This window comes from Alligator sinensis, unplaced genomic scaffold (assembly GCF_000455745.1).
Source record: "Alligator sinensis unplaced genomic scaffold, ASM45574v1 scaffold569_1, whole genome shotgun sequence".
In the NCBI taxonomy this organism is placed as follows: Eukaryota; Metazoa; Chordata; order Crocodylia; family Alligatoridae; genus Alligator; species Alligator sinensis.
The window spans coordinates 850649-864498 of record NW_005841914.1 but is presented as its reverse complement, the minus strand read 5'-3'; the positions used below and the strand labels follow the sequence as shown (position 1 = coordinate 864498).

Genomic DNA, 13850 nt, shown 5'->3' with positions numbered 1-13850 from the left:
CCGGGTCTTAAAGCAACCCGGTCCCTCCCAGGGCTCCACCAGGGACCGCGCACGCATTAACCAGACAAAAGGAGGAGTGGGAAGAAAGCCGGATTACATATGTTTCAATAATTAAAGGAGGAGGGTTGGGGAGGAGGGGAAAAAAAGTTTATCCGGTTGGAAGATCTAAAGGCAAAGCCATCTGCATGCAGGCAGAGAGGGACGGGTGACAAAGGGGGTGATGCCAGGAGCCCCGGGGAGGGGCAGGGCTCAGCGTGGGAGGGGCTCCCGCCTTTGTGTTCTCGTTATCCGGAGCATCAGTCACTCTTGCAAATCCAACATTGTCTTAAGAGTCGCTCTCATTAATTTGTCCCCAGCCCCCTTGCGAGGATGGCTTGGAGCAGGCGGCTTCTCATCGCCAGAAGAGAATTAATCAGGCTGTATCGGGGAGAGAGGCAGGGCGGGCGCACGCTCTGCCACGGAGATGGCACACAGACATCCCTGCAGACCCCCTCCACGTGCCGCCTCCTCCCTCCCCATCCTGCTTGGACATACACATGGACAAGAAGCAAAGAGCTGCCCCGAAGAAACATTCAGGAGTCACAACAGGAGTGATGTGACACACATACAACACATTCAGAGTCAATGAGAGATTCTCTGGCCTTCCAGCCCTGCATCTCCATGAGTCAATATACAGAAGTGGAGACAGGAGGGCATGTGACCAGAGAGGTGACACTCAAGGCGAAACCCCAGCGCAAATCAAACCCAGCAGCTGCGTGCAGGCTGGAATTCAAAAGCAGGAGGCAACTTCCCCGGCCCCCCTGGACAGCAAAGCCTGCAGAGAACAGGAGGCAGAGGGAAAAAAAAATCAGGCTTGTAACCTGTAAGGAACAGCAGGATCTGGGACTGGCCTAAGCGAAGGGCAGGAGAGGAAGAGACTGATAGGCTAGGCAAGGGGGAGGTCACACCCAGGCTTTTCTAATGAGGACTAGTTTAAGCCGGATGCTTAGCCCTGTTCAAACATGAGACCTGGCTCCAGTCCCAGTGAGTGTAGAGCAGGTAGGGCAGATGAGAGGCTTTTAGAGGCTCGGAGGGAGTCGTTTGCCCCAATCCGGAGCTGCAGGGGGTTGGCCGTGCCAGTCCCGCGGAGCTCTGCCAATGCACCTGAATCCCAACCCACACTCTCCCTTTGCTACAGGACTGAGATGCTGCCCATTTTGCTCCATTAGGCAGTAATTTTGTGCTAAGGGCACTTGGCCAGTAGCAGCTAAATGGAGGCATTAAGGCAGAGCAGTGACCTTCAGTCGGTTCCGTGCCAGTCCCCAGGGCTGAGATACTCCAGGCGCTACCTCCCTGCAGCAGCCTGGCCCCCGCTACAGAGAAGGCCGTTTCTTTCCGGCAAGGTGCGCTCAGGAGGCCCTCATTCACACTGCACAAGCACACCCCGGTCCACCTGGACAGCAGTTGCACGTGCCAGCACCTCCTCTCCCTGGCAAGCATTTTGCCTGTCACAAAAATAATGAGCCGCTCACTGTCACCGAGAACCTGGGGAGCAGACACCAGCGAGGCAGCTGCAGGCTGTCCATGGGAAGCTGGCACCAGCGTCGCCACAGGTGAGGGGTCCGCAAAGAACCCAAACTGCTTCCCCCACCCCGAGGTCCCGGCTGCACTGCCCTGGGGAAAGCAGAGACCAGCACGGGGGGGCTCAGGGCTCCCAGACTGGCCGCGGCTGGGAAACAAGAGCGAGGTGGGAGTGGGAAGAAGGGACTGAGGCACTGGGGCTCTGCCAGCTGGGTGCTTGGTCTGCTGGAGGGAACCAAATGCTGCCTGGCTCTGCTCCCACAAAGTGGTGTGTGCAGCAGGGCCCCTTTGAGCAAAGGCATGGGGCACCAGCCTGGCATTTAAGAGAACTCACTTCAGCACAAGCCTCTGCCACTGATCAGCCAGGAGTCCTTAGGCAAGTCCCTTTGCCTCTGTCTCCCCTGCTCCCCGCTTCAGTTGGTCTGCAAGCTCTCTGGCTTCATGGCAGAAGCTGCCTTCAGCTGCTGCATCTCATTTCTCCCTGAACCATCCCTCCCCAGACACCAATCCCCTGCCTTCTACTCCAGACCACTCCTCTCCTCCCACTGCTGCTCTCTGTCTATCCTCAGTTTTTATACCGTGCCCTGTTTCCTGGCTAGACCCAGTGGAGCAGCCTGTAAGGCAGGGGCAGCACCTGAACTACCACAGGCACCTGCAGCGCCCTTTGAAGTAATGAATGCTGTTAGCACCTGCACAGCTGCTTCCATCAGGAAGGAGGGTGCGGTGGCTTCCTCCCCAGAGACAAAAGAGACCAGGTACTTACCTTGCTCTCTCAAAGGGCTAGGGAGGCTTCATAGGGGAAAGCCATAGAAAAGATCCAGGCTCAGGGGAGGACTAAGTTGCCCCACAGGGTGGGGAGTGAGGCATGGTGCTATGAGAAAACTTATTCAGAACACCAGGCAGCTCCTTGTCAAACTTCAGATGAGCCAGGAAACAGCCCAGATGCAGTGCAAAACTGGAGGGAGGGTTATAGGAATATAGCCATCAGCCAGCTCCAGCTCCAGCCTGACCCGGCGAGTGGGGGAGAGGGAAGCGAGAGCTCCTTTATTTCTTTATGGTGGCTTTTTGGATGCATTTCCCCAAGATTTCGTTGCTGGAAGGAGCATCAGTCACGTGGAGGAACCTGAGTGCAAGGGAGGGCGAGTGGGTTGGAACCGGATTGAGGATCAGGTACAAGGAAAGGCAGTAAAGTCCTGACGGTTCTCCCAGCCGCCCCTTCTCCCCCGATAGTTAAACCTTGCAACATGAAAGTGCATAAATTGATCCCCAAGAGAAAAAGAAAACTTCGCTGCAAATGGAGAGAAAAAAAACCCACTCTCAAGAGATCAAAAGTGGTGTCTAATAACTGCTGCTACCTTATCTACAGCTCAGCTTTTTGAAGAGCTATGTTTAGCATCCATTCTCTCTCTGCAGCAACCCTAAACCAGTTTGAACTGGTTGAACAAAAGCAGAGGAGCTTATGGGGTGCACAGAAGAGATGGCACCCCACAACAACCCCCTGGGCATGGTCCCTGCTGCAGGAGGGAGCAAAGAGCCCAGCCTGGCTGCAGCTAGCAACAAGCCTGCGGAGACACTCGGGTGGGCCATGTCCTGGCCCAGCTCTCTCCGCTGGCCGGGGACCCTGGCAGAGAGAGTCCCAAGCAGAAAATGGGAAAGCTCTCCAGCATCTCAGCACTTCACACAGGGTTTTGCTCACTCATCTTGCATCATATGATTATGAACCACACTGCTTTCATAGTTTCATAGATGTTAGGGGCTGGAAGGGACTTCACAGATCATCGGACCCAGCCCCCCCTGCACTTGGGCTGGAAAGACTGATGGGATCGGATGACCCTAACAAGATGGGCATTAAGACACTTTTTGAAGATTGCCGGGGTGGGTGACTGTACTAACACCTTTGGGCTGCTGGGCAGTGCTGGGATCTCCAAAATACACATGGGGAACTGACTGCCTCCAGTACACACATGGGGAACAAGCTGGGAACTCAATCTTATTCTTCCCGGTACCAGCCTATTGTAATCCCAGCTAAACTACCCTTCCTCTTTCTTCAGCCATAGACTGACGGACATAGGTATAGGTCCAGGGCTGTCTGAGATAGTCAGCTCATCCCAATCAAACCATTGTCAGAGGTGGGGCAGAGACGATTTCTTTAGTGACCTTCCAGTGGGGCTCGTTTGTCCATCTCCAGCTCATGAACCGTTGCTTGCTAAGAGAGGTGTGGCCCACCGAGGAAATCAAAGACCTGCCTCTTCCCATTCATGAAACACCACTGCTGCAAAAGGCACCTTGTTAAGCTCCTTGCACATCCTTTAATAACCGAGATACTTCTGCCAGAACAAGACCAGATACTCTCTCTGCCCTCCTTTTCTACCAACCTCATCCCTACTAGAAGCAAAGCCCTAATTCTGTCTCCTATGATATGAGCCTGCTGCCAGGGGACTTAATTCGTTATTACAAATAAAAGGTAGGCTGCAAGTCTCCGGCTGCAGGATCCAGGGAGCAGCTGCGCCCCACTACGGCTTTGGCTCATTAAACCGATGTAGCAATGCAAGGGCAATGCAAATGCCCGGAACTGAGCCCTGAGCTCTGCCGTGGAAACGTAATGCAAGCAGATCAGCAGGTCAATATTTCAGTCTGTATTTTAATAAAGACTTGAGGAACTCGGAGGCCCTGTGTAATTAAAAGGGAGCAGCTGCAGGAGGAAGGGGAAGGTTGCAAGAGAGCCTCGTATAAAAATTTAACCTTGCCCAGCCAGGGAGAGCGATTCTTTTTTTTCCCTTTGAACGTGAGATGTGACAAAACTGTCACGCTTGGGTTCCCCTGACTTCCACAACGTGTCGCAGACACGCTGCACTCCTGTCTCTTCACAAAGGAAGGAAGGGCCGGGGCTCGGCCTCACGAGCTGTGCTGACCACGGGCAGAACGCGGCTGTGTGTCTACAACTGAGAGGTGACTAGGAAAACACAAGTGAGGCTAGGTGGGGCTGCCCAGCGAGGATGTAGGAGACCCCAGCACAGTGGTATCTCATGGGAAGACCTCCGGGCTTGAAGGAGGGAAAATATTTTATGTCGGTGCTGGATTCTGTAGCCTGCCCAGTCATGCCAACAGCTGTGGGTATAAGATGCTCTGAGATGGCCCCTGTATGCCATGTTCAGCAACCCTGTACCAAAAGTCTCCTCTTCCTCCCCATCTTGACAGCGTACAGCAAGGGGGGGCTCTGAAGATTTTATGGAGCCAATGTGCTGCTGATGGCTCCAAGTTTCCATCCCCTTTTCCCTCATCCTCCATCCCTGCACTGCTCTTCCCCTCTGCCTTTCCCCGGCATGGGAAGAAGAGGTCACGGCAGCCACCCAGGGCCTCCAAGGAGCATCAGCGCGACTTATTGTCAAAGCCCTGTTGTCTGACAGAATTTGCTCCGTGGAGAACCGACAGAAGTGGACACAATGGCCTAAGGCCTTAGCAAGATGGATTACTGCTGGAGTGGATCAATGTCCCCCACTCAAGCTGCTGGAAGTCAGCTCCATGCTCCTCAAATGCTCTGTGTGTGTGTGAATGTACAGAGGGAATGGAGAGCAGTGGAAGAGGAGGAGGGTCGTGAAGGGGGGCAGCATGTCTCCAAAGAGGGAGTGGGGTTTCGGAGAGCATGTTGGAGAAGGGCAGGGGAAGACGAGGAGGGTTGTGAGTCCTCTCCGCTCCATTACACTAGCTTCGTGCAGTCTGGGCAATGAATTCACTTTGCAGAATCCCAACCTGATATTGGCTGGTGTCAAAGAGAAATAGGCTGGGATTAGCAGCCCAAGCCAGCAGGGCATTTTCATGCAGCTGCATGCAGGGAAGGACATTGAAGAGTTTACGGGGTTTATTTTAAGTTTTATTGTTATGGCTTTCTTCTCCGTGGGACTGAGTTTCTTCTTCCCTGCCTCCACCCCAAGCAGGGGCAGAGAGGATGGCAGAGCTGCTGATTTAAACCTGCACAGGTCCTTAGGGGAAGCAGCTTGGGACTCCCATCCTAACCTTGGCTTGAACAGGAGGGTGGGGTTGCAGGGAGAGTTTGAGAGCCAGAGGGGAGGCAGGGCACAGACCACCTGCTCCCCAAGGCCCTGCAACCATTGACCCTATCTCTGAAGAGGAACCCTGCATCCCAGATGCATCTGTGCTGGGCACCAGGCACTACTGCAAATGAGGGGCATTTGCTTATGGATTTAGGGGGGGATGCAATCTCTTCTGTCTACTTGAACCCATACCACAATTCAGTTGGGGGCAGCTGCACTGCCTCATTGCTCAGAGTGTCCCCAGATGCCACCAGGCTCCTCTTATCCCCAACCACACAAATCTCCACAGATGCTCCTCCAACAGGACCAACACTGGCTGGTGTATTGCTAAGCCCCCAGCACCTGATCAGGGCTTGGACTAAGCTAGCTGGGACATGGGTCTTTGGGAATTTGTTATCCCTGTGCCCTTGAGAGCCCCTATGGAAGGACCTGCCTCCCACCTCTTAAGACTGAGATTTGCCACCACCCCAGCCATTTCAAGGGTCACTGGTGCAGGAAGCCAACTGAAAGGGGCCTGGTATGGCAAAGGGCCAGAGAAGATAAGGAATAGGGCCTGCTTTGCAAAGAGCTTTGAGATCCTGAGATGAAGGGCTAGAGCCCATTAGTGCAGCTGCTTTCCTCGGGGTTAATATTAACTCGTGCCTCAGGGCCCTGTTGAGATCAGGCCAGGCTGTGGCTGCCAAACAGATGCTGTCAAAGACCATCACTGCCCAAGAGCACAGGAGGGGGGACTGTTATCTCCACTGTACAGACAGCTGAAGCCCAGCAAAGTTAATTGACTAGCTCAAGGCTAGAGGGTGATGCTACAGCAGAGCTGGGAGCTGGACCCATATCTGCCTTCTGCATCCCACTCTGGAGCCTTAGCCCCAAAGCTGCTGCTCCTCTCCAAGGACCTTTCCAGGCAGCAACCCATCAAGTTTGCTCCTAGCAGCTGCAGGCTCAACATGGGCTGAACTCATCAGGAAGGGCAGGGGAGGAGGACTGAGCCCCTCGCAGGACTCCTTGGCCTGAGCCAGTGATGCTTCTCATTACCTCTTTGTCAATAGGTCACTGACCAGAGGAAGCCACAGAGGCTCATAAATTACAGGCACAAATTAATTTAGCAAGGCAAGAGAGCAGCATCTCCCCCCAGAACAAGACCAGCAATCTCACCGAAGCACAGCTCAGGCTTCACGTCCCCAGCAAACGAGACCCTCTGCCACGCTAATGGGCTAGCCCCTTCCCGGGCACAACGCTCCCCACCTCCTGCCAGCCACTCCCTGGCCTGAGTCGGCGGACAACTTTCCATGCAGGGGGTGTTGTGGCTGCCTGGGAGGGAAGTGGAGGGAGAACGATGGCTGGCTCTGCTGACCCCAGGAGCAATTTAAATATAAATGTAATTACATTGATTTTCTTAAAGCAAATTTAGTGCTGGAGCAGAGTCCTCACAAATGGCGGGTCTCTAATGAACAATTACGGCACTAACGCATGGCACGTAGCATCCTGTGGCTCTCCCCCCGCACCCACGTGCACACAAACACCCCTTGCCTTTTAAAGCTGTTGAATATCTAATCAGCTAGCTGAATTTTCAATGCAAAAGGAAAAAAAGCCGCCCCCCCCCCAACCCCTGCTGTATCCCCCATGCCTGTCCACACCCCCTGGACTTGAACCCTGCCAGTCTCCGCAACGCACACCTGGTATTTATGGGGCTGCCAGGCCAGAGAAAGTGGTTTTTCCAATATTTAATTTATCAAATGGCTCTTCACATCGTGCATCGCTGCTGGTTTTATGGGTCCATAAATAGGTGGTTAGCACGCTCCTCAGGCCTGGGGGAGGCGGGGGTGGAGACGATCACTCCAGCCAGCTCAACAACCCACCAGGAGACATAACGGCCAGGCCTGTGGCTCCTGTAGTCCCAGCAGCTCCAGTGAGCAGCCCCAAGGCTTTCTGAGTGATAGGCAGGGAGCTGGGACAGCAGGATGCACCTGCCAGAGACCTGCAAAGGCTGGTGGCAAAGAGCCCAGGCCTCAGCCGCTTCCTGACGGTGCTGGGAAATACTTTCCCTTCTCCTGGGGTCTGCATGGAGATGGTGACAGAGCTCTAGGGTCCAGAAATGGGGCCAGGTCTTCAACTCGGCGCATGGGCTTGTTCCACCTTAGCCACTCGTCTCTAATCGCTGCAGCTGGACCCTGGAGCAGGGACTCTGCCAGTAGGACTTGGCCTGGCCACACATTTGCAGGAAGAAAAATGCTTCTGATGGCAAATGTGAGAACCTGGGCCGGTGCTTCCCAAGCTTTTTGAGACCGGGAAAATGGACATACAGGCCAAATAAGTCACCTATGGCCACAGAGGCTAGACCAGAGCTCCCTGCTCTGGGCTCAGCAAAGCCAAGAGAAGCATGTTTCAACACCCCCAGCGCAGACAGTGGTGGTGGGTATGGGCAGGGCAGTCCTCTTCCTTGCCCCTGGCAGGGGGAAGCGATGGGGGCAGTGGGATGGGATGGGATGTGACAAGCCCTGGGCTCCACAGACAGACCCTGGGAGACAGCACGGAGGGAGGTCTGCCATTGCTCTGTGGTCCTACTGGTGAAGGGAGCTACGGGTCTGTGAGGGGGTGAAGCAGAGCCAGCACGAGACGAGGGCAAAGGGAAATTTTTCTGGGTGCCTTTGTCCTGAAAGGGGTGATGGGGAGAGGGCCCCATAGTGGGCAGAGTGGCGGTCACAGCCTTGCAGGGTGCTGGCATGGCTGGCAATGGCAAGAGGTCAGGCCTGCAATGCCCTGCTGGCACAGCACCCATCCAGGTTGCTAGACCCCCTCCTTTCCATGAGTCTTCCCCCAGATGAAAATGGACTGAAAGCAGCAGCAGAGGGGGTCTCCCAGCAAGGGGGTGCAGAGGGCGGCATCTGAACTCTCAACTGCGAAGGCGCCCTCTGCCCCTGCACCCATGCGCGCCTGGCAGAGCTGCATGTCACTGCCGCTGCCGCTCCGGTCCCTTGCGAGCGCCCGTCAGCTGCCAGCTGTGCCATCCACACAACGCACAGATCTCGCTACCAATTACCCGAGCGGAGACAGCTTTCAGAAACTCTGCCGAGCAGCCCCTGAGGGGAGGAGCGGGATGCCGAGGAGATGGCCTCCCCCCACCCCGCTCCCCCCTCGCCATCTCAGGCTCGGTCTAACTCCGGAGCCAAATGCCTCATCCTATCTATTCCACCTGACTGGTCAGAAGCGAACCTCCTCCTGCCCGCAGCCCTCGCTCACACATTTCCATGGTTTAAAAAGGGGCTTTGTTCCCTTTGCCCTCAGCCCAATAAAATAGCTCGGTCTCACACACACACACGTCTCTAGTGATGGATGCTGGAGAAAAAGAAACATGCCCCCCCCTCCCGCCTACCCGTAAGCATTGCAAACAGGGAGAGAGGGGAAACCCCCACCTTCTACCACCCACCGTCTATATTGCACTGCAGGGCACATGGCGAAACCCAGGTCTTGCACCCCTCCCCTTTGCACCACACCTGCCAGAGAAAACCTCAGCACCTTTCTGCTTTCAGGGGCAGGCGGCTGAGGCCAACGCTCACCCCATTTCCTGCTCCCTATTCAGCTAAGTGGGTCCACCCCTTCACCCTGCCACGAAAGAGAAAGAGGGTGAGGAGTTAGTCTGCTCAGAAGCCCTGGGTGGTGGGAAGGGGACTGGCTTTGCTGACCTCAGAGGAACCATATGGGTAAAGCCTCTCTGAGCCCGTGGATGCTCTCCAGGGCAGCAGCGAACCACCCCCGATGCCCCCACCCGTGCAGGAGTAGCAGCCGCGTTACAGATCTTGGAGGAGAGCCCTGATGAAACCATATTAATGGCCTCAGTGTGAAGGGAGGGAGGCACCGCTCCATAAATCAATCTGTGGTTGAGGAGTTTTCTAGGGTAGAGCCTTGTTTGTGTAAAAAACACATTATTGCTAATTAAAGATGCCTCCGTGCCGGCTTGTCAAACCCTCTGTTTCCAGCAGCTGGCTCTGGACCGCTTGGGGAGCTGTCGCAGGAGGGGGTGGGGATGCTCGAGATTCGCTGTGCACTTGTACTCCATCTTCCTCCCCCCTCAGCGCTCAGCGGGGAGCAAGGGGCAGGAGGAGCCTTCCTTACAGACAAACCGGACTTAAGTATTCCCAGGTAAACACCCAGTTCTCTTGGACGGCCCTTCCCTGCCCAAGGTGTATGTGTATCCAACCATGGGTGTCACCATGCAGAAGACACCAATCTCTGGGCCAGATTTGCACCCCAGGGTTTGCAGTCAGCCCCACCTTTGCTCGATCAGGTCTCGTTAACACCTGCGACTAGGTGTTTAAAAGGCAACGGGGACTATTTGCTGCCCTTGATTATCCTACGAGAAGGTGGTAAGAATTCATGTGTCCTGCCAGGCTGGTCCGTGCATGGGAAAGAGGTTGCTCCAGACCAGCATCCGACTTGGAAGATTAATGATACGACGTGAAAGTCATGCGAGATGGGAGAGTTTTGCTTATCTAAAGAGAAGCGGGGATGTGTTGGGGGCGGGGTGGGACAGGCGATCCTCGTGGAGGGGGGATGTGGGATGGAGCAGTTGCTTAACTTTCTGGGAGCTGGGCGGCAACTGGTCTGTGCCAGATTCTCCCATCTCTCTCTAGCGCTATCGGGAACCAAGGGTTTAAAAAAAAAAAAAGAAAAGAAATCAAAACAAATCTCAAAACTTTAGGGTTTCGGGATTAAAAAATACAGAGCCACGGCTCCCCAGCTGGTGGAGGTGGGCACGGCGCCACCGACATTCCTGTGCCAGGTCTCCAGCTGGTAGGAATGGGCACGGCGCCATTGGAGTCAATAGAAGGAGGCCGATTGTAGCAGGCGAGGATCTACCCCTGAATTTAAAGAGGTAGCAGCCCTAAAGAGAGGAGCGAGAGCAACCTGATCAGTCTCTCTGCTCCCCGTTAGTACTGCGCTGATGATGTCCCCTTCCAGGAGCATCTGCCCCCCGCATGAGCTGACACGGTCCTTGCCTCCCTCTCCCCCCCTGCAGCTGTCACACTGGGATCTACTGTCCTTGAAAAATCAACCCAGCGTCTGCTTGGTGTGGGGAGGAGGAGAGAGGGGAAGAAGCCATGCACACCAACTCCTTGGTGTCTTCAACACCCAGCAAGGTGTGAAATAAGTGAGAGTGCGAGAGGTTAAATGGCTTACAGCTGCTAATGGAAAGAGATGGATCACATCACCCCCTTCATCAGGTTACCACACCGGTCTGCCCCACTATGGGACCACTGCAGTCTGTGGATGCCCTAGGTTCATCTTACAGCGCCAAACCTTTCATTAGACTAGGGAGACCCACGTAAAGCCCAAGCTACCTAATAAACCCTAAGACCTGACTAGACCAAGCCTTGGCTGGGACAATGCAGGTGGAGCTGGTCCTGCAGGGGGTTGAGCTAGACGTGACCTCCTGAGGTCTCTTCCAGCCCCCATTTTCTTTGATTCTACCTACAAACCTGAAGCACAGCCCTCATCCGGGGACAATCTGAGTGTGTTCACAGTCCTCCCAAAATCAGTGGACTACGTACCAAAAAAGCTAAGTGAGTTTTTGTGAGCTTGGGGCCCCTGCTTATAGGCAGGTTAGGGGCAAGAGATACCACCAAGTTCTCTGACACAGGATAAAGAGACACACAGAGCAAAGACATCGCCCCCCACACCTTTCCAATCCCCTTGTACTGTGCCCTACATCTTCACAGGGGCAAGGGAGGAGTGCTGCACTGCTGCAAGATGCATTCACAACCTTTCAGGCTCAGGAACAGAGGCCCCTTCTGACAATTCAAAAAAGCTTATGTCTTTCCATGGCATGATGGGGGACTGTGATTTTATAGGATCTGTCATCTGCATGGGTTTGGTTATTAATATTTCAGAGCCCTGAGATGGGAGTTACACCTACGTTAGTTTTTATTTTTGCATTAGATGTCTTTTCTGGTCCAATTATAGATTAATCACATTTTATCTCGCATCCGTTTCTCCCCCGCCTCCCTGCCCACCCCCACCCAGAGAAAGAGAGAAACTTGCAAGCTATTAATTGGCTGCAGCTCTCTACCGGGTTTATCATCTGTGCACATGGAGCTGTGAATAGCGGCGAAGGGGATTGAGCAGCATGTGGGGAGAAAGTAAGGTGTTTTTCTACCAGGGAAATAGCATTAGGCTCTGGGAGTTGGATTGCACTGAATGCTTGTCAGGGATAAGGATGGCAATGTGAAGCCCCGAGCTTGGGAAAAGTAAAAGAAAGGAGATAGCAAAGAGTCTGGATGCAGAAATCTCAGGGATCCATCAAGAAAGCAGGGGAAGGAAGGGTGAGCTCAGCTGGGCACTTGTAAGGATTCAGCTGCTTAGCTGCCAGAAGAGACATCTATGACGGTGGTGGTAAAAGGGACCTGATGTCCAGCTACAAACCTGTTTCCATGTCATGTCTGATGCCAGGGAGCTACTCAGAGGCTTTACTAGGTGCTGCCTGAGCCAGACGGAGGAGTCTGTGCAGTGTCTGCGGGAGCAGCAGACAATTCAAAGAGGCCATGGGCCAGGGTGACCCAACTTCCTCTCTCACCCTGTGGTTTGGATCCTTCCACTCGGTGCCTTATGCCAAGGACACTCACCCTTCTCATTACCCATCCATTACCCATCGGCACTTTGTGCATCTTCCCCCACCCCATGGCCAATGCCCGCTGGGGTAGAAGGCATGAATGCCAGACCTGAACACTGCCCCTTATTCCCCAAGACGCTCCACTCTGATCCACCCCATGGAAATAAATGGCTGAATGGGACAAAGCTTTACGAGGAAAGCAGCATGTGGAATAATATTCCCTTAAAGCTATAGATGGCTTCATCCCTCCCCTGGAAACCAGAAAATGATCCACAAAGGCGTTGAGTTTTCCCAGGAACAACAGCAGACACCGCAACCCTGCCCCTCTCCTGGGCAGGCTGAGAGAGGCTCCCACATCTGGGAAGTAGGGATGGCCCAGCCATCTCTGGCTGCAAGAGGGAAGGGGAAGGCGTGCATGCGTGCGTGCTGTGTGTGTGTGTGTGTGTGCTCTGTGTGTAGTGTGCGAGAGCAAGCTGTGGTTTTGCTCAGGGGAGAGAGGAGTGAGTCAGGCTGGGAAATAGATCACTGGGTCAGGGAGGCGCTTTTCCAGCAGTCAGCTGGAGGGAGCAGAAGAGGCTCAAGTGATTTGCTTTCAAGTGCATCCTGAGCACAGAAATCAAGCATTAGGAAGTGATCCGGTACTTACCATCTTGCGGCGTCGGCAGCGACTGGGGAAAATAGTTGACGGGCTTGTCTGCAAAGAAACAAACAGAGAGGGGAGATCAGAGGCTGCAGGGGTGTCAGCTGGATTCACACCCCCTCCCCGCAGAGGCACTGTCTGTATCCCGAGGATGAGATGAGCAGCGCTTTGCTCCCGTCTTTCCCCCAAGCAGCTCAACCTTTGCACGTTGCAACCTCCTTCTCTAGGAGGCAGGCACAGAGTGACGAAGGGGCTGTCCCCACGGTCACGGGCAGTCGGGGACAGAGCCCAGGAACTTCTGTCACCGCTCTAACCGCAGGCAGGAAAGATCCTGTATGCTCTCCTAAGACTCTTCCAGATCCAATAGGTCTGAGTATTTCCTGCAGAGCTGGATCTCTGCACCTGGTTGTGGCGAGGGACAGGGCTACAGGTCTGGGAAGCGATGTCCTCCCAAATCCACTCCCTGCCATTCAGCGGGGAGGTGACTTCTGGCTGCCTCTGGCAATTGTGTGTCATTCCACTAAGGCCGCCCTGCCCAGCTGTGATGCAAAACAAACTATTTATTACCTCTCCTGCCACCCAAGATGCAGATTCATCAAGTCATTCAACTTGATCAGCCGCCGGGTTTGGGTAGGCAAGGGGGGGACAGAAGGGGCTGGCGGGACAAATGAATGCGTAGCCTGGGGCACTGTGACAGGAGTGCTCCAAGCCAGTGACTGAAAGAGCCTGGGAGAGATCCCATGAACAAAGCCTGGTGGGTGGAAGTCCAGCACCTTTCCAAGCCTTCCCTAGAAACAGATCTCAATGGGGCCTTCAAAAATTGCTTTCTGTTGCACTGGATGTCACCGTTCGTCCCTGTGTATCCTATTTCCCCATGGGATGCCCAGATTTACGTGTAGGAATCTGGTTTCACACAGCTCTGCCGTGTGACCTCCCCGAAGTCAAGAAGTCAGGGACAGAGGCAGGACCTGAAGCGGGGTTTTCCCGAACCCCA

At 54.4% G+C, this 13850-nt stretch overlaps 1 protein-coding gene across 1 annotated transcript in view; it reads right to left on the bottom strand.

Moving 5' to 3' along the window:
* AGRN (agrin) overlaps positions 1-13850 on the bottom strand; it is a 161911-nt gene that overhangs the window by 67830 nt on the left and 80231 nt on the right. The window contains exon 3 of the mRNA XM_025198144.1: positions 12863-12910. Coding sequence (XP_025053929.1) covers positions 12863-12910 — 48 coding nt within the window. The remainder of the gene's footprint in view (positions 1-12862; positions 12911-13850) is intronic.